Source organism: Panthera leo, chromosome A2 (assembly GCF_018350215.1).
Source record: "Panthera leo isolate Ple1 chromosome A2, P.leo_Ple1_pat1.1, whole genome shotgun sequence".
NCBI lineage: Eukaryota > Metazoa > Chordata > Mammalia > Carnivora > Felidae > Panthera > Panthera leo.
This window is the reverse complement of record NC_056680.1, coordinates 62,537,134-62,557,491: the sequence shown is the minus strand read 5'-3', so window position 1 is coordinate 62,557,491 and position 20,358 is coordinate 62,537,134. Positions and strand designations below refer to the sequence as shown.

Sequence of the window (20,358 nt, the reverse complement as noted above, 5' to 3'; positions counted from 1 at the left end):
GGCTGTCACATCTGCCCGCACCCACCCCTGCATCCGACATCGGCCGGCAGTGTGCCCTCCAAGGCACTGCTGTCTGGGCCTCTCCCACCAGGCTCGCAGCCCAGTCTTGCTGGCCCTCAGATCGCTGCTGTAGGCCTGACCCTTCTGACGGCTACTGTGGCTAATCCCGGCTCTTGCACACTTTGGAAAACCCTGCTCTGGCTTTGCAGCCCCGCCCCCCTTTTCTGGACCTCTCCCCTCTGCTCCTCTGGGTCCCACAGTTTCCTCAGCAGGAGAGAGGCCCTGACTTCCTCACTCCCAGGCCCTGGGCAGCCCCCCTGACTCTCCTGGGCCCCAGAGTGCCAATTTGGGAAACCGAAGATCAAAGAAGACAACTTACTCCCCCTAAGGTCTATGAGCACATCAGGCCACATGCCCTGTCCTCATGCAGACGCTTCTAACAGACTTCGAGTATGAGATCCAGAGGACAAAAATGACGGCCTTCCTCGTGGTGATCCTGAACGTAATTCTCTGACATGCAAATAACTACTGTATTTTCAGTAGTAACAGGACCTGATCTGAGTGTGACTCCCTTGTGTGATGGAAAAGGAGCCATGTGCCCATTGTGGCCCCCCACCCGCCACCCCAAATCCTCACTGGCTGGTGCACATCCCCGGTCCCCACCTGTCACTGCCCTCCTACTCCATACATGGAGTGACAGTTCTGTAAGGAAAAAATGGGAGCGACAGTCTGAATGGGGCTCAGGCATGCCTGAGTTTTCTCGAAACATAAAAATTCAAAATTAATTCTGTTGCTAATGTAATTTCAGGCATGCTGTATTAATCTGGCAGCTGCAAAGCAGAAGGACAAAATCAATATAAATCTAGCTGTTAATGAACATTCGGTTCACTTAAAAGCCATCACGCTGGCTGACTGAGAAATATCAGAATAATGACATGTCTGCAGGTGGCTGGGCACAATGTCAGGGAAGCCTTCGGACTGCAGAAGAAAACGGGATTTGCGTTTTACCTGGGCATGCTTCCCCGTGCCAAAGACATCTGGTGCCCGTCCTAAGGCGTACCTGGGTATCTAATGCTTCATATTCAACAGAATTGCCGATATTTGCAACATCTCTAATTGGGAGGAGAGATTTTCTTTAAAAAGAAGAACAGGGGCGCCTGGGTGGCGCAGTCGGTTAAGCGTCCGACTTCAGCCAGGTCACGATCTCGCGGTCCGTGAGTTCGAGCCCCGCGTCAGGCTCTGGGCTGATGGCTCGGAGCCTGGAGCCTGTTTCCGATTCTGTGTCTCCCTCTCTCTCTGCCCCTCCCCCGTTCATGCTCTGTCTCTCTCTGTCCCAAAAATAAATAAAAAAAAAAAAAAAAAAAAAATTGTTAAAAAAAGAAGAACAAAGGGGCACCTGGGTGGCTCAGTCGGTTGAACATCCGACTTCGGCTCAGGTCATGATCTTGTGGTTCACGAGTTCGAGCCCCGCATCAGGCCCTGACAGCTCAGAGCCTGGAGCCTGCTTCAGATTCTGTGTCTCCCTCTCTCTCTGCCCCTCCCCCGCTCACGCTCTGTCTCTCTCTCTCTCTCTCAAAAAATAAGTAAACATTAACAAAAATTTAGAAAAAAAGAATTAAAGCACATGACACCTGGGTTTCATTGACATCTACCCACCAGATGTCTCACTACCTCCTCCCCAACGCACACATACATTCCTTTTCCATGTTTCTTAGGGTAAACGATGCCTGCGTGGGTCCCAAAATTACTGTTTTTCATCCTCAACTTGCCTTGTAAGGGGTGGCCTAGCACGAGTCAACACCCACAGCAGGCAAGGCCCAATGGGGCGACCCGTGTCCCCAGCCTCCTAAGTGAGCTTTGAATTGGGCCTGGTTCCCACTCTCTGGAAGGCTTGCTCCGCTGGCACCTGCTGAGCTGGACTCAGACTCGGCCCGTTTGATCTGAAGTGCCCGCCCCCACCGTGTGCCCCACTCGGCCTGATTCCACTTCCGTGGGGGTGGAGCTGGGGTCTGTGCTGTTCTCGGGGACAGCGACAGCCAGCCTGGTGTGACATCGCGTGATGAATACCGGCTGCCGCCTTGCTGCGGAGACAGAGCTGCAGAGGGCGGGGCTGGGCCCTGTCTCCTGGACTGTCCCGCACCCGCTGCCCCACCCCCCGGCCTTACCGCCCCGAAGAGGGCCGTGTGGCCCAGTTCAGGAGCTGCCATGGGATGCTGGTGACCTGTGCTCGCGTGACAAATTCCTGGAGCGGCACGGATCCAGCCCCTGGGATCAGGAGCTCTGTGACATGCACCGCCCACGTACCGCGCGAAGTCTGGGAGAACCCGGTGCCTTTGTTTCCACAACGTCCGCGCAAGGAGTTCACAACAGTACGGGGATCCTAAGACCCAAGCGAATTCATTTATAAGATAAATACTGAGCTGCGCGGGACTATAGCCACCGTGCTGAGCATCGCGGAGGCGGAACCAAATGAGCACTGGGTCCTGCTCCCAGGGACCTAACACACGGCTGCAGGAAGGGGGGCTTCTAGGGCATCAGCGCTGGGGGGCTAGAGTACCCTGGGAATTCAGGGGGCATCTTCCGTGCCAGGCACTGGATGGGCACCGAGGATGAGGACGTGGTTGCTCCCTTCAAGGAACACCGCCTCTGGCAGAGGGAGGCGTAGGAATGAGGGCACGGACATTGCACGTGACCGAGGTCTGCTGGGCATCACTGCCGGCTGAGAGGGAGGCCGTGCTTCTGGCTCAGGGCCACAGTTCAGCCAGAGTTTGATTTTTTTTTTTTTTTTTTTTTTTTTTTTGAGAGAGAGAGAGAACGAGCCACAGAATCCGAAGCAGGCTCCAGGCTCCCAGCTGTCAGCACAGAATCCGACATGGGGCTCGAACCCCACAAGCCGTGAGATCATGACCTGAGCTGAAGTCGGACGCTTAACCGACTGAGCCACCCAGGCGCCCCTAGTTCAGCTGGAGTTTAAGTCAAGGAGACAAGGATGCACGTTTTGTGAGCAAAGACGCAGACCAAAAGCCCAGCTGGGGGGCGTGGGGGCCACCGGCCTTGGCTGGAGAAGAGTTGCAATGGGTGGGAAAGTGGGGGACCTGGGAGGCCAGGTCCCTGGGAGCCTCAGAAGCCAGGCACTGGACCAGACACGCGGGGGTAACCCACCCATCTCGCGGACAGCCGAACCCTGAACGTCGGCACAGGGCCAGGAGCAGCCCACCTGCAAGGATGAGGAACAGGTGCAGAGCCAGCATCGTCACCTTCTGCAGAGTCGCCACGGCTTCCGGGGGTTTCCGAGGCTGCTGGAAAATCTGACACATGGCAACACTAAAGAAAACAATAGACAATGGCCTTAACGGGTGAAAATTGGCGAGCCACATGCATCCTTCACGCACGCGACGATAAATGGTAACTCTACGCCTGCAACACTCGGTCCAGACACACAAATAGCCATCTACACCTCGAGGAAACACGGAGTCTCCCACCGTAGTTCGAAGTATCCACCCTGTGGCCACTAAGCCGGACATCCACCCTCTCCTTGTCTCGATCCATTCTCAAACGGAAGGGGGCAAAGGATCAGAGGGTGGCAAAAATGAGAAGCAGAGGAGAAGGGCAGCGGAAAGAAATCTCGCAGTTGACCGTTTACGTGTGGAGAATTCACTGCAACGGATGAATCTGTATAGACGTGAGATTCTTATCTCTGAACAAACGCCTAAGGTTGTGGGGTATGTAGCATGAGTGTGCATGTGTGTGCACGGGTGTTGGCTTTACTGAGTCCACTTGGAGGGGTTGGAATAACACAGACCGAACCAAAGTTTTCATACGCTGCTGTGGTGTGAGTCCTGCCCACTGGATTCTCCTTTTCTTTTTTTGGGTTTATGTTCATTTTTTTTAGTTTATTTATTTATTTTGAGAGAGAGAGAGAGAGAGAGAGAGAGAGAGAATCCTAAGCAGGCTCCTAGCTCTCAGCACAGAGCCTGATGCGGGGCTCAAATTCACAAACCGTGAGATCATGACCTGAACCGAAGCAGGATGCTTAAATGACAGCCATCCAGGCTCCCCCGGTTTTTCCTCTTGTGACGCAAGTGCCTGGCTCAACCTTTAACTGCCAACACGTCCGTCTACCTCCAATGTGTTTCAAAAACACACATTACCAGCCATGCCACACTGAGGCACCTTGGTTTTCGAGATCTTGGATGATTTTTCCAACTGACTGTTCGAGCTGCTTGCCTTTTCTCCTCCCATGCTTCAAATCTCTTGTTTTATTTGTTTTATTTTTTTAAATGTGTGTTTATTTTTGAAAGAGTGAGAGACAGAGCATGAGCAGGGACAGGCAGAGAGAGAGGGAGACACAGAATCCGAAGCAGGCTCCAGGCTCCGGGCCGTCAGCACAGAGCCCGACGCGGGGCTCGAACTCATGAACCGTGAGATCATGACCCAAGCCGAAGTCAGACGCTTAACCAACTGAGGCATCCAGGCGCCCCAAATATCTTCTGTTTTAAATTCGCCAACAGAGACTGAGCCTACAATACCCCAGGAACCCACCCTCAGCCCCAAATAAAGCGGAACCCCCAGCCTGCACTCTTTCCATGCATGACCTCCTTTTGTGACCCCATGTGGGCTGTGGGATTTCCAGAACTCGTAAGTCATAAACCATTACTTTTTCAGAGTCCCCTGGGCTCGCTGCTGAGGCCGTCACGCAACCACAGGGCCAGTCCAGCCACAACGGTGGTTCTCGAAGGGCTGTGCCAGCACACAGCGGCAACCCTGCTCACTTTCTGCCGTCACACTGCTGACAAAGTGGGCCCAGGAATTCACATTTGCCTCTTGTTTCTTTTTTAACCCCAAATGGCTTTTGTCTCACTCTTAGATGAGCTTATACTCTTCCCACAATTCAAAGCCGTCCTCCAAATCAGACACAACTGAGCAGATAAACAACATCATCTGTGAAGCACTTCTAAAAGAATTGAACAAAGTGTGCGTCCGTCTATTCCTTCCTCCCCCCGCCATCCCCCACGTGGGTGACATTAACTGATTAAGGGCACACCTGCCCAAAGAAATTCCCTGGAATTCCTTGAAAAGAAATATGCGAGATAACACCTGGAGATCAATTAAAAATGAAAGAAGAAAGGCATCTTGGATTCTGAGACCTCTGTGTTGAGTCACCCACTCTGGGACACATACTGCTGGGGCAGACACGGAGACGTCACATCTGAGTAAATGCCACATTCAGAATTCTCCAGAACACCGTGGCAACCAAAGCCTTGGCGAGGGGGGGGGGGGGAGGGGGGAGGAGTTTAATGCAACTCTGTTTTTACAGCATCTTGTTTTAAATTTACTTTCCCCAGGCACGCCTGGGTGGCTCAGCCAGTTGAGCATGAGCATCTGACTTCGGCTCAGGTCATGATCTCACGGTTGGTGGGACTGAGCTCCGTGTCGGGCTCTGCACTGGCCGTATGGCACCTGCTTGGGACTCTCTCTCTCTCTGTCTCTCTCTGTTCCTCCCCCACTTGTGCTCTCTTTCTCTCTCAAAATTAAAAAAAAAAAAAGTCAGGCAAGTCAGACCTCAAACCCATGACCAATGGGATTACCTGTTTGGGGCACTTGAGGTCTTCCCCATTGAAGAAGCCAATGTTAGAAAGAGTGAAAACAGAGAGAAGAGAGGCACGTAATCACCAAGCAGGGGGATGCTGGGAACCCAGCCTTGTGACTCTACTGACAAAGTGGTGACCACACAGCCAGTTCACAGCCAGTTGGTTTCCAGTCTCGGGATAAATTCCCTCCCTGGAGAATGGGAAACGTCAGATGAAAACTGGGGTTGGTGGAGAAGAGGGCTTGCCAGGACCACCCCCAGCTCAAACAGAGATTCAGGGCAGCTTGTAAAGTCCACTTCAGCATAGTCTGGGACCAGAGCCAACGCAAGGATGAGGCAAGGCCCTCCAAAGCCAGCACGCAAATATTGAAGCAGTGACAGGCCTTCATGCCGGGAGGCCCCTATTTCACTAACCAAGGAAACCCTTCCAAGCTCTAAAACGTGGCCATAGCAGCAGGACCAGCAGGAAACAGGTCAAGCTCTCTGGCAGGTGAGGGAGGGTTTGAGGGCACCTCCAATCTCTCCATGAGACTAAGAGAAAGGTAGGAACAGGCAGGGACTGGGGACCATCCACACGGTTCCATCACACACAGGAAGGACGGACTGGGACAAAGCAGAGTCTCTGAGGCTGCACTACCCAGGGCACAAATCCTCCAACCTGAGGGAGCAGGAGCTTCCAGAACATAATGAGTAACAGGACGGGAGCAAGGCCCCCCTGACCTGCCTCTCAGGGATAGAGGCACTGCTTGGAAGTGGATCAACCATAGCGCTGGGTTGAATCTAGAAAGGCAAGAAGCCGGGGAGCCTGGTTGGCTCAGTTGGTAGAGCATGAGACTCTTGATCTCGGGATTATAAGTTCGAGCCCCACGTTGGGTGTAGAGATTACTTAAAAGTAAAATCCTTGGGGCCCCTGGGTGGCTCAGTCAGCTAAGGGTCCAACTTCAGCTCAGGTCATGACCTCATGGTTCATGAGTTTGAGCCCGGCATCATGCTGTTGGTGTAGAACCCGCTTTGGATCCTCTGTCCCCTTCTCTCTCTGCCCCTTCCTCGCCCTCACTCTCTCTCTCTCTCTCTCAAAAATAGATAAATAAATAAACATGAAAAAATAAAATAAAATCCTTAAAGAGGGAAGAAGTCAACAGCTTCCTGGCCCTTTCCAGGGATGGTTACCACTGAAAGCAAGATTTTCTGCATGGTGCGCATAGCCTTATAATCTCATTTGCCTGTCACACGGTAATGACCTTTGGCAGCCAGAGCACATGAAGAGAAAAGCTGTGTCTGTACCTAGCCTGGGACGAGTGAATGGAAGAAGTTTTTACTGTTGAAAATGAAAGCATGTACTTTCACACAGCGTTTAATAAACCCAAAGCATATTTGAATGCCAAATCATGGGTCAGGCCGTGAAGACACTGGACAGACACCAACGTGCTATCAAGTTAAGTCGAGAATCATACTTAACCTGGTTTGAGGTCATTCCTGCGCAGTCCTGTTTTGTAGTTCCTGCAATGGGGCAAAAAGGAAGTGAGTCGGGCGTTTTCTTACCTTTGATCCATCAGTGGGACCTCTTGCCAGCACTCCATCAATGCAATTAGTTCCTTCAGGTACTTCTCGAAACTTGATAGCGGTTTGAGGATGTAAGGAAAATCAGCCATCACCTCCTCGATGCTCTCTTCTTTCCCCGATGTGGTATTCTTTCCAGTGGCTGCATTAATAAAGCTCTCAAAGATGGGCTGGAACAATGTTCTCATGGAGTCTACCCACTGAGAGTTGTTCAGGGGAAATTCTTTTCTCAAGAGAGCTATTCTCCTTAACACGATCTGGACTGATTGCTCGAGTCGTTGACGAGTTACATTCGGAATCAGAGATGCATTGGAAAACAAAGCTTCGCTCAGATCACCTGTTCCACCAGAGACCTCCCCAGCTGTCTCTATGGCTTTCAGAAGGTCATCTGGATGTTGAACCAATGTCAGCAACAGATTAAAGACAGACCTGTTATCTTTCTCTAAGTTACTCCAAAGAGCTTCCAAGGTGAGATCAATCGCCATTCTCAAGTACGTCCCTATTTCCGTGCTGTCTCGTGATAGCATTTCATCCAAAAACAGGATCACTTCCTGGGTTCTTTCCCATTTAGTACCTTGAGGGCAACAATGAGTGGGGAGTGGACGAGGGTGCAAGAAGTCTATCTGGTTGATGATACTACTTATAGGAACGAAGCAATCCAAAATTTCTTCCCATAGGTTGACAGAATCCATACTGAATATTTGAGTTGCGTTATTAAAAGCTACCAGAAGAAGCTCCATAGCCCCCAAATTGATTTTCACGGAAGTTAAAAATTCAGCAATTTCTTCCGAAATATCAGAAAAGTCCTTGGACTGGTTCACATGAGAGAATGTGCTAGATGACGTGTTGACAATATCAGAGTCTTGTGAAATATTAGGTGTGACCCCAGTCATCCCAAAAGCCAAGTCAAGAAACGGCGTCAACAAGTTGTTTATCTTTTTAGATAGGAAACGGTCTACGTTTTTCAAAGTGGTTATTTCATTCACAGCATTTCGAACACTTTGTTGCAAAACAGAATAGAGACTGTCAAAGAATTTCATGGTGTCATTGGCACTAGAGATGAGATGGGTTTCAAAAATAGTGGCCACCTTCCTGGAAACCTTCTGAGCTAGCCTGACCAGTTCCACAGTGGAGTTCACCAAGGAGGCAAGATCTCTCATGTCGGCAATGTCCCTCACCAGCAAGGTCACGGTGTCAGTCATTTCCAACAGGGGCTCCGGGGCACCACTTTCTCCACCAGCTCTTGAGAGAACACCAAGGAATCTCTTGGTCATTTCTAACGTTGTCCTGTTCCTTAGAGGGAATGAATTATTGATAAAGGAAAGCATTCCAGTGAGATTAGCAAGTATGACTTCTCGGAGTGCGGGATACACGTTACGGAAGCCCCTGTGAGGAGAGTGGGCGAGCGCGTCCATGAGCCGTGCTAGCTCTGTGGAAGTTTCTCTCACAAGCTGAAGGGCTGACCTGAGATCGTGATTGAGTTGGAAGAGGTCTTCAGAACTGTTCCCGTGGCGGAGCAAGTGACTCACAACCGTAAGAAACTCCAAATTATCTTCCGACTTGTTTGTCCCCGAGGTTTCCCTTGGAAGAGCACTAAACAAATCTCTCATGAACTTCAGTCCTTGATGAATATCAAAATGAAATTGTCCATTGTCTAAAGTAAACGGCCTTTGGATGAGATGATGTATAGCGTCCTTTAAACTTGAGAAAATGCTCATCAGTCTGTCGTCTTTCAAGACGGTAAGAAATTGATCCAGTGACAGAATTTCTAGAATTTTATCCTTTGGGACAAAGCTATAAATAAATGTGTTTTAATTTCATGTTCAGCCGTGGGAAGATTAAAACCTAGAGTCACATTTTGGCTGTACAGGAGCATCATGGGGGAATCACACAGTCTGCAAGACAACATGCTAACACACCTTCCAGAAGGTGCCGTTATTTGGCACCAAATAATGAAAAGGGTGGAGAAATTTCACACACAGTCCCGTCAGGATGCCTCAAACCTAGTCACTTCAAAAGGCACATACTTTGGCTTTTTAGAAAAGACAGGAAGGTGAAATCAATGAAGTGCCTCTCGCTGCAAGAGGGAACATCTTCCCGAACATTCAAAGTCCTAGCAAATGGCTCAGATAGGTGATGGCTGTGATGCATCAGCGTGGCTAGGCTGAGCGACAGCCCAAGAATCTCTTTGCCATGAGCTGTGGGTCTCCATGAGTGACACAGTGTCTTCCCTCATGACAGTGAAGGATAAAGGGAAGTGGCCAGTTTGCAGCATAAACACTAACCCAGGTGCCATTGGGAAGCGATTTTGCAGGTGCGATTAAAGCCCCTGGTGAGTAAACTCTGACTCAGTAAGACAGGATACCGTCCCGGGGGTGGGGTCTGACTTCTCGGTTGGAGGGCGTTCAGGGAGGTTGGAGGGTGTTCAGGGTGGGCATTAAACTTCCCTGACCTAGCAACTCCAAATAGCCCCTGCCTGCCAGTCACCTCCCCTCACCCTTGACTGCCTCCTGCAGACAGTAATTTCCTCCCCATGCTATTCTGCCTGCTTCTAAGCGTGCCTTCCGGACGGCCCATTCTAGTGACTTTGCACCTGCTTAGCTGGCCACTGAAAGCACAGAAGCCAATCCTTGAATTAAATCCTTGTTCTGGTTCGATTTCTGTGGCTGAGCCCTGACTGACACAGACGTCACAGAATGAATTAGAAATTCCCTCCAGCCTTCTCACTGGCAAGCTTCGAATAGAATGAAAACAAAAACAAAAACAAAACAAACAAAAAGGATATATGAAAAAAATTTAACGTGACTCTCAGTTTTAAAGTTTTAGAATTTTGGGGTGCCTGGGTGGCTCAGTCGGTTGAGCATCCGATGACTCTTGATTTCAGTTTAGGTCATGATCTCTCTCAGTTAAGGGGTTTGAGCCTTGTGTCAGGCTCTGTGCTGACAGTGTGGAGCCTGCTTGGGATTCTCTCTCTCTCTCTCTCTCTCTCTCTCTCTCTGTCCCTCCCCTGATTGTGCACACGTTCTTTCTCTCTCTCTCCCTCTCTCTCTCTCAAAATAAATAAACTCTTTAAAAAAGCATTTAAAGTTTTAGAATTTCCTCAATTCCAAATATAAACATCACAGGAGATCAACTGGAATAAAAATATTTAAACCCCTCACTTGTGATGAGACAGTTAATACATCGATTCAATTATGACCGTGTATATGCATCTACATGTATAAGAAATAGGGCTTAAGTTCCACATAAAATAGAATTTCATAACTATTTTCATAACCCAAGAATGTAAGAAAGCATAAGCAATTAATTGCCAGGGGCTAGGTTTCTATAACGTGTTTCCTACTTAGATGACAATCATCAAAATTATCTCAGCTTGAAACTTTAATAAAATGTCCTTTAAGACAAAATTCATGCCAAAGGTGACTCGTAGGTGATAGGTACAAATGCTGTCACTGATGTTGACACGCTCAGGAAATAAAGCAGATTGTAACGTGTGACAACCGCATTTACTATACCAAGCAAAAGCAGACTCACCTCATCTCTGCAGCGATGTCTTTGTGGAAGGCCTTCAGCAGAAGAGATAGTCTGTTCTCAGAATTTTCCTCCAGTAAAAACGAGAAGAACGTTTGCAAAAGCTGTTCCATGAAATCCACTGCACTTCGTGGAGGGAGGATTATGCCTGCACCATTTCCTGAAGGAGTCTGGTTCAAGGTGAGGTTAATGAAATTCATTATCTGAAGGTCAGTATCACTCGAATTTGAGGCTGCCTCCAGAGAACTCCCAGCTAACTTACTGATTGAATTAATTAGGACACTTTCAAAAAGGAATTGAACGAGCGACAAATTAGTTAGCTGCTCTTGGCTTAGCAGTTGTGTCAAATGGGCTACATCGAGGTCACCTTCCCTAGAAATGGCTTTGAGAAAACCCAAAAAGGTAGCAAAATCTTTGATCCACAGAGCTGTATCATCAGTTGCATTCTCACTGGCTGTCAGAAGAAATAATGTCTCAATCATTCTGGAGTCATCTTTGTTCGCACGTTTATGGAGCCAGTTTTTCATGCCCAATAGAAAATCTTCAATGATTTCTGATGTCTTCAGTGACAAGGACCCCAGGCTTTCAAACACACGGGCAAGTTGCAAAGTTATGTTTTGAACAGTCTCTGAACTGATCATTTGAATTTCTTTGTTAATTTCAGAAAGCAGGTGTCTGATAGGAAAGTCGTGGCTTAGCTCTGTCATGATTTGTTCAACCTCAAGCCACAGTTCCTCAAAGTAAGAAGAGTTATAAGTCGCGTCACTTGTTTTAGTAAACCTTGGTGGTGCTTCTAAACCACTGTCCGTCATGTTAGCATCCAGAAACATCACAAATGGAGAGTCTACAGAATGGGCACCATTTTCTAGGTGCCGATCCCCAGAAAGCAATTTCATGATCCTTTCCAAATTTAAGGAAATCTTATTTTGAACAGATGCCTCTGTGCCTTCGTTAATGTTGAGGATCTTGCTTAAATTGGCTAGTGTATCAAGAATCTTTTCATCTGGTGCAACTTTTGTAAAGCTAACACTTTTCAGTGTTGCTATGATCTGAGAAGCAACTAGCTTTAGGGGGCCGCTGGGACAAAGTTCAGAGATGCCACTGTTGCTTTGATTTCCAGAAGACGGGACAAACGGTAACACTTTATGCCAAAATTCTCGCATGGTTTTTACAAGTGAAGTTTGAACGTGGAAGACTTCGGACAGCTCTAGAAAAATGGAAGTCCAGTCCACTAGTTCATGAATGACACAGACCATCGTCCTAGAAATCTCCTCCTGTGAGCCTTCATCCGAACATTGTAAACCTCCGCCCACGGGAGAGAGGTGGAGCAGGTCGAGTACTCTGGCCACTTTGCTATAAAAGGAAGAAGACGTGAGCTCGTGGGATTTACAGGCTTCTACCTTGGGATCTTGCCTCGATCCAGAAATCGTGTGATTCCAGCACCAAACCACAGGAAGGCACGTTAAAGCCTCGGAAAGAATTGCTGGTTTATCTGATATCAACTCCACCATGTCCAAAAGAGTTTTTATCACAATAGCAAAGTCTTCCTTGGTGATATTTGAGATGCTGATGCCATGAAGAACAGTGAACTTGTAGACATCCTCGAGGATTTCTGTGATGTTTTTGTCAACTCCTCTCTGCAGGAGCTTCACAGCATGAGGAAGCACGTAGTAGGCATCTACCACCGCGTTAACGTCATCCTTCGGGAACAGGCGTGAGAGCTTGAGCAGGTGATTGACATTCCAAGAATGTGAGCTGTCCACAAATTTTTCCAGCAAGCCAACAAGCAGGTTGGCCCCCAAACGGCCAGGACCCAATCTACTGACGTTCTTAAAGAAATCCGTTAGCGCTTCGCTCATTTGTACAAGTTGGTCGACCAGTAGGTCTATGTCTGGCTTCTTGAGGGTACGCAGGAGAGAAGTTACCTTCTTGAACACTTGACTATTACCTGCATCTCGTGGAATGTTGTGAAGAACTGAGGGTGTCAGGGAGTTGAACACATCCCTCATCAGTTGGATACCAAGTCCTACAGCTTTCGTGATTTTGTGCGGACTCATTTGTGGTGGATGTTGGAGATCATAAGAGAAGTTGAAGGCAAGGTAACTGGCTAACTGATATAATGAATTGCCCAAGCTGTTGACATCCTTTTCTTTTAGACTGGTAGCAAATATGTTGAAAAGCTTCTCAGATGTAGAAGAGGAGTCACTTTCTAGGATGTGAGTGGAGATAGCCTTCATAAGTTTCTGAACTTCCTTCCCCAGAGCTACTAAATGCAGCCAAAGATTTTTAAATTGACTAGGTAAGTCATCTGACATTTCTATGGGTCTTAGAACGAATCCAGTAAAACGTTTCCAGTGGGATTGAGGTACAAAATCAAAGTCTCTTGTCAAGTTGTTGATAATCATCCTTACTTGGTCTGTGGAATCATTTAAAAGAGTTAATAAAATCTCTAATTTAGGTACCTTTTCCTCTTCAAAGACTTCAGTGAGTATCACATTTAGGAAATCAGTTACATTTTTCAATACAGTATTCACGCAATCTGGATCTGACGTGTTGAATGAACAATGAGGGTCCTTTATATTCAGCATCCCAGTAACAAGCTTCAATGTAGAGTTAATTTTGTTCTCTACATCTCTGAAACTCTTCCAAATACCCCGAGGATAACCTTGTGAAACACTGGAGTTATACATCATGTACAGATGGTTCATGATATCTACCCATGCAACGCACCCCTTCCGTCTGCTGATTGTGTCCTCGGAGGAAAATGTGGAATTTAACACGGCCAGAATATGTAATGTCCTCTGTGAGATATTTACATGTAATAAGCCATCTTCCAAAATAAACTCGGTAACATTTTGGAAAATATTGGCACAGGACAATAAATCTTGGTCACGTGACACATTTCTAAGCAATAACATTGTTTCTCTTAGCTCGTTGATGACACTTTCAAACTTCACTCCATGATTTGTGAGGTTATTTGAAAGAAAGTGATTTAACAATTGTACGTCTCTGTCGATGTATTCTGAGGTATCACTTAACTCCATGAAAACGTCAAGCAGAGAATATAAAAACTCTCTGCTGGCATTTGTGTTTAATGGAAATGTCTTTAGCTGACTCAGGGCAGTCTCCATGGTGAAAAGGGATTTCTCTACTTGGTCGGGGTTAAGTGACTTTACACTAACTAAGGCATCACCCACTACTACCCAAAGATCCCTGAGACTCAAAAACTCATCCCAATCATGAAAGCCATCAGCTTGGGTTACATTTTTAAACAAATTCAGTATGAGTCTGGCGGGGTGGTGGGTAGGAAACATTCGTTGGCAGCTTTTAGAAACTTTCATATCACCTTCCAATTCATCCAGAAGCTGAGTGAGGCCATCGTGAAGAGGAGTGAAAATATTCACACCAAACTTGAATATCTGAGATATGCTTCCCCAGATATCAGTCCACATTTGGAGCCACGAGACGGTGCAGCGAACAGCCATTAACTCATTGAACACACTGCCATTCGCGGACAGGTTGGAAAGAATTTGTGCCCACGGAAGAATAAATGAAGACCCTCTGTGTGTTGAATAATTCACGGAAGAAACGTTTTTACTATCCAAAGCAAAGCATTCATTACCCAAAAGGGCTTCTACTGATCCGTTGAAGAACTGGCTCATGTACTGAAAGAAAGAAATACGGAAATCCTCATTGGCCACGAGCAGCTGTTTGAGACCTGTCAACGTAGCATGAATCACTTCCAATTCGGGGCCCTGTGTAGACACCAGGGATTGGGCCTGAAGTTCCAAGTAGTTAAAAAATGAAAGCAACTGCTGACAATAAGATCCCTCCGAAATTCCCTCGAGAACCCCTGTTGTCTCATATAAAAATGCAAATGCTTCACTGATGTTCTGGAAATGAAATTGCTTTATGATATCCAAAATGTGTTTTGAGATTTGTGCAAGGGAGGGTAGCAAAGAGTCTGTGCCCTGAATGCTCAAGAATTCAGACATGGATTGGAACCAGGAAGAATAAATCTGCAGAAGCAAAGCTGAATCTTTGTCCTGGAAGACGCTGAGATAGAGCTGAGTCAAGATTTTAGCAACTTCTTGTTTTTCGGGTTCAGGAAGGGCTGAGAAACGCTCAGACAGGTTCCGTAAAGCGCAGACTACGTCCAGAGCCTCGGAGACTTGGCCCTGCCTCAGAAATCCGAATTCATAGAGGCTGCTTAGGACCGTTTCACATAAAGCTACAAAGTCCATTTTCACAGATGGTAATGGAGGCCAATCTGAATGGAACAACTGAGAAAAGTTAAAGCTTTTGCTAAGGACCCTCTCGTCTTCTGGAACAGAAAAGTTAAGACCTGTAGTCAAGGTCTCCAGTGTGTCTCTTTCTCCTTTTGAAATGCCATCCGTCCACAACTCCAGGAGCTTGGGATTCATTTCAGAAAGTACTAATTCCATAAATCTCAAAATATCATTTGATTCCTTCTCTGTCCAGAGACGTTCAAGAGCTTGTGCTCTTGCGATCACTGCTTTGCCAAGTTCCAGAAGTTTCTGAGTATCAAGAGCAGATGGGTCTCTCTCTAAACTTCTTGAATGATTTACCCACAAATGGCTTGTGTTCAGAAGAATCTCGGTGGGAGATGGGCGGTCACGGGATTTGGGAACCCGGGGCGAGTCGAAAGGATTAGGCAATAATTTCTCCAGAAATCCCACCAGCGATAAAAAAAAGTGCATTTGCTCGTCCTCCGGGGAATGCAATCTCTTTTCCATCAGGAGAAGTTCCTTGGAGGAATTCAAGATCCTAAAAGATTAGCGGAATTGTTTCAGTATCCAAAAATAAATTAATAAATAAATTCAAGACGAATTCAATTTATCAACTTTTCAGGGTAATACTCAGACTTATTTAGACTAAAACATAAATGAAGGATTTACCACACAATGTAGGGAATTAAATTAATGTGAGCGTTGGAAGTGTTTTACAAATCCAAAATGCACATACATGTGTTTAGCTTACAATCTGCTTCCTGCACCAACAACAATGGATTTTAAGTTACTTTACTCCACGATTTCACATGTAGGATTGTTCAAGGTAAGTTTGCTGTGTATGCTGGAAAAATCTCGGGTTTTGATTCCTTATTGTGTCTCACAATGTCTTGGCTGTAGGCGGAGTCCAAATGGCAGAGTGTGTCAGAAACCTCCCCCTATGATTTATGGACGGACGACTGTTGGAATTACCCGTTCCAGAAGCAATTCCAGTGTTCGTTAAACAATGCTGGCACTTCCCACTATTAGAAACTCATTAATTTAGATAGTGTACTTTCTCTCCAGGGGTTAACTTGTAAAATGCAAGGAATTCGCAATGGAGCAACTCGGGGGTTATGACAAAGTCCACACTCACAAGAGAAATCCACACTTGGAGCCTGTGTGGCTCAGTTGGTTAAGCGTCTGACTTCAGCTCAGGTCATGATCTCGCGGTCCATGAGTTCGAGCCCCATGTCAGGCTCTGTGCTGACGGACCCTGGAGGCTGCTTTGGATTCTGTGTCGCCCTCTCTCTCTCTGCCCCTTCTCCACTCATGTGTCTCTTTCTCTCAAAAATTAATAAACATTGAAATAAAAGTCAGGGGTGCCTGGGTGGCTCAGTCGATTAAGCGTCCAACTTCAGCTCAGGTCATGATCTTACAGTTCCTGAGTTCTAGCCCTGTGTCAGGCTCTGTGCTGACAGCTCGGAGCCTGGAGTCTGCTTCGGATTCTGTGTCTCCCTCTCTCTCTGCCCATCCCCCCTCTCATACTCTGTCTCTACCTCAAAAATAAACATTAAATATTTTTACATAAATAAATGAATGAATAAACATTAAAAATGTTTTTCAATAAATATAAATAAATAAATAAATAGAAGTCCTCACTTGGGAAATGTACTAACTTCCATTAACTCAGGAGCTACCTGTCCACTTTATATATATTTATATGATTTATATTTATATCTATATCTAGATTTATATATCTATACAAATTTATATTTATAAATATATTTATATTTATATAAATATTTATTTATGTATATTTATATCTATATCTTATTATATTCATATTTATATTTATTACAATATATAATATATATTATAATATATTTATTATAATATGTATTATTTATATATTATGCAAATTATATATATTTATATTATATATTAAATATATATTATATATTTATTTACATATATTTATATATCATATAATTTATATAATTTATATATTATATATAATTTATATATATTTTTATATATTGTATATAATTTATATATAATTTATGTATATTTATATATTATATAATTTATATATAATTTATATATATTTATATATATAACTTATACATGTTTATATACTATATATAATTTATATATTTTTTAATATATATAATTTATATATATTATATATATTTATATTTAATATGTAATATATTTGTATGTATTTATTATAATATATATTACATATAATATATAATAATGTATTTATATGTATTTATTTGTATTTATTAAATATAAATATATGTATATGTATTTACATGTATTTATATGTATTTATTATAATATATATTACATATAATGTATAATAATAAATACATATAAATATAATATATAACATAAATATATAATGAATATATATACACAAATATATATTTATATATTTGTTATAAATCTATATATTTATTTTTATATGATTATACGGCTGGAACAGGACATGGTCCAGGGTTTCTATTTCCAGGCCCAGTACTCTTCATACCGATCACGATTAATGTCCATCCTTATTTTTATTTCTTCACTCATTCATTAGGTCAACATCCAGTTACCTAGCATCTATTATGACAGATACTATGCCAGCTGCTCTGGGTCTACAGCTATAAAATGAAACATGCCCTCAGAGCATAGACAGACGAGGTTTACTGCTGTCTTTCTAGGGCATCTAAATATTTGAGACTTTCAGGAGAGTAAGGTATTGTAAATCCAAACTGAACAAGAGACTGACTCTCTAGGGGGTGTGTCCCGTGCTCTTCCTCCTTGGTCCACTAACCCCCGAGCTTTAAAAGTTTCTTGGGAGTGACAGTTCCTAGGTCCAGAGAGATGTTGAAGAACAGCTCTTGAATTTTGCTGTGCACCTGGAGAATTTCTTAAATCTACAGAAAACTGGTTCCTACACACAGTCAATGTCTAGCGCTTCTGGGAATTTGTATTTTTAGCAAACTTCATAGAATAGGTTCCACTCCTGAGTCTGAAAGCTATGCTCTAATGCAAAGCTTCTGTCCCATCTCTTCCCAGCACACCCATGAACAATAAAGTGTGCTTTAAACTGTACATAATATCCAGGGCACCCGGCAGGTTCAGTCAGTAGAGTAGGCGACTCTTGATCTCGGGGTTGTGAGTTCAAGTCCTACACTGAGTGCAGAGCTTACTTACAAATAATAAATAAATAGGGGCGCCTGGGTGACTTAGTTAAGCGTCTGACTTCGGCTCAGGTCTTGATCTCATAGTTTGTGAGTTCAAGCCCCACGTCGGGCTCTGTGCTGACAGCCCAGAGCCTGGAGCCTGCTTCCGATTCTGTGTCTCCCTCTCTCTCTGCCCTTTCCCCACTCATGCTCTGTCTTTCTCTCTCTCTCTCAAAAATAAACATTAAAAAGAATTTTTAAGTAATAATAAATAAATAAAATGAGACTCATGTTTTTAAAAATTAAAGAAATAAACTATATAAAATATCCATAATTATACATAAAAATTTCTACCACAATGCATATGTCAAAGTAGCAGGATAGCATATAATCTGGTAGATTTAGTTCCAAAGATCACTTCTCTCCTCAAAAGTCTCCAAGACTACCAGAATCTTAAATCACTGATGCCATGACTCAAGCAGGCAATTAGATGAGACTATTTGCCAAAGATTGCACTTTTTGGGGTATCTATTATAACTCATGCTTTTCAGAGAAAATTTTACTATTTTCATCTGTTTTTCTTTTCAAAATCCGTGGAAACATGAGGCATATACACTCTATGGAGCAAATGTTTATTGAACACCTAATATGAAACACTGTTCAGTAGCCAAATAAGGAGCTCACATTCTAAAGCAAAAGCATTCCCTACAACTAGATTCTGCTTGTCTTCAGGTAATAGTTACATAGAAACCTGGAAATTGGGTTCTGAAAACTTACCTGGCTACGGAAGCAGCTGGAGACTTGAGTAAGTTACTCAAAAAGTCAAAATAATTATCAGTGATGATTTCCCAGTCCATGTTTTCTTCGTAACAAGGAGATTCCTCAGAGAAAGCTAAATAGAAAGGCATTTCATATATCGATCTCAAGTTGGAAACAACAGTCAAATCTGCCAAAGCAAAAAACACTATAGTGGTTCAGTTAATGTGTTTGAAAATATAACAAAGAAGGGTTAGAAATCCTTGTGATCTGGTTCCCACTTCTGGCCAACACCAACTATCCCTGGCTGTCAAGCAATGGAGACAGTGACCCACAGAAGACAGAAAATAAACAAGGTGAGACCCATGATTATCCTGTCTATTGCCTTAAGGAGAGCATCCAGGCCATGACACAGGAGGTAGAACTGAGCAGGAACTGTCAGGCGCCCTGAGCAGAGGGGATGAAGGTTAGAGTCCGGAAGACGGCACAGATACACAGAACAGACTCCCAGGAAAGACAGAGCCATATAGATGGAGCCCCCGCTGTCTGCTTCCTTCAACTATCCAGCTGAGGACAAACCAGTGCATGCAGGTGACAAAGCACCCGGAGACCAGGGAAAGATCCACCCAAAAGGATTCCGGAAAAGTATCCGGGGATCACATGGGCCAGGAACAAATTCTCTCTCCATCAGCCGGACCGGAACAATCCACAATCTCACGAGACAATGAGTACAAGATGCACGATGAGTCTCGCCTCAGTCCTGGGGAATATTTGCAACCGCACCGAGTGTCGCTCCAGTCCTAACAAACCTTAAAAGCAAGATCCTAAAGGATCAAACTGTTTTCAAGAACATAGGAAAAACAGAATGGCAAGCAGGAAACAAGGCGAACCTCAAAATGTTTGGCATCCAATCAAAAATCACCGGGCATGCAAAGAAGCAGAAATACATGACCCAGAGTTAGGAGAAAAAAATAATCAACCAATACTGCCCCGAAAGAGGGTGGTACTGCCCAGAAGCAGACACATAGATCAATCAAACAGAATAGAGACCTCAGAGATAAACCCATGTTTCTATGGCCAATTAATCTATAACAAAGGACACAAGAGTACACAATAGTGAAAAGACAGTATCTTCCGTAAATGGGGTAGGGCACAGCAGACAGCTATATGCCAAAGAATGCACCTGTACCACTTTCTTACACTGCACACAAAAATAAATTCAAACTGCACCGAAGATCTAAATGTGAGACCTGAACCCATAAAACCCTTGACAGAAAACAGAGGCAGTAAACTCTTGGACATAGGCCTGAGCAGTATTTCTTTGGATCTGTCTCCTCAGGCAAGGGCAACAAAAGCAAAAATAAACTATTGGGACTACATCAAACTAACAAGCTTTTGCACAGCAAAGGAAATCACTAACAAAACAAAGAGGCAACCTACTGAATGGGAGACGATATTTGCAAATGATATTCGCAATAGGGAGCTAATATCCAAAATATATACAGAACTCATACGA

General features: G+C 44.7%; 1 protein-coding gene across 1 annotated transcript in view; it reads right to left on the bottom strand.

Moving 5' to 3' along the window:
• Nucleotides 1–20,358, bottom strand: part of ABCA13 (ATP binding cassette subfamily A member 13) — a 374,957-nt gene that overhangs the window by 293,480 nt on the left and 61,119 nt on the right. Inside the window, exons 15-18 of the mRNA XM_042927326.1 lie at nt 18,864–18,978; nt 10,685–15,469; nt 7,133–8,944; nt 3,218–3,324 (exon numbers count right to left, since the gene is read on the bottom strand). Of these exons, the coding sequence (XP_042783260.1) occupies nt 3,218–3,324; nt 7,133–8,944; nt 10,685–15,469; nt 18,864–18,978 (6,819 nt within the window). The remainder of the gene's footprint in view (nt 1–3,217; nt 3,325–7,132; nt 8,945–10,684; nt 15,470–18,863; nt 18,979–20,358) is intronic.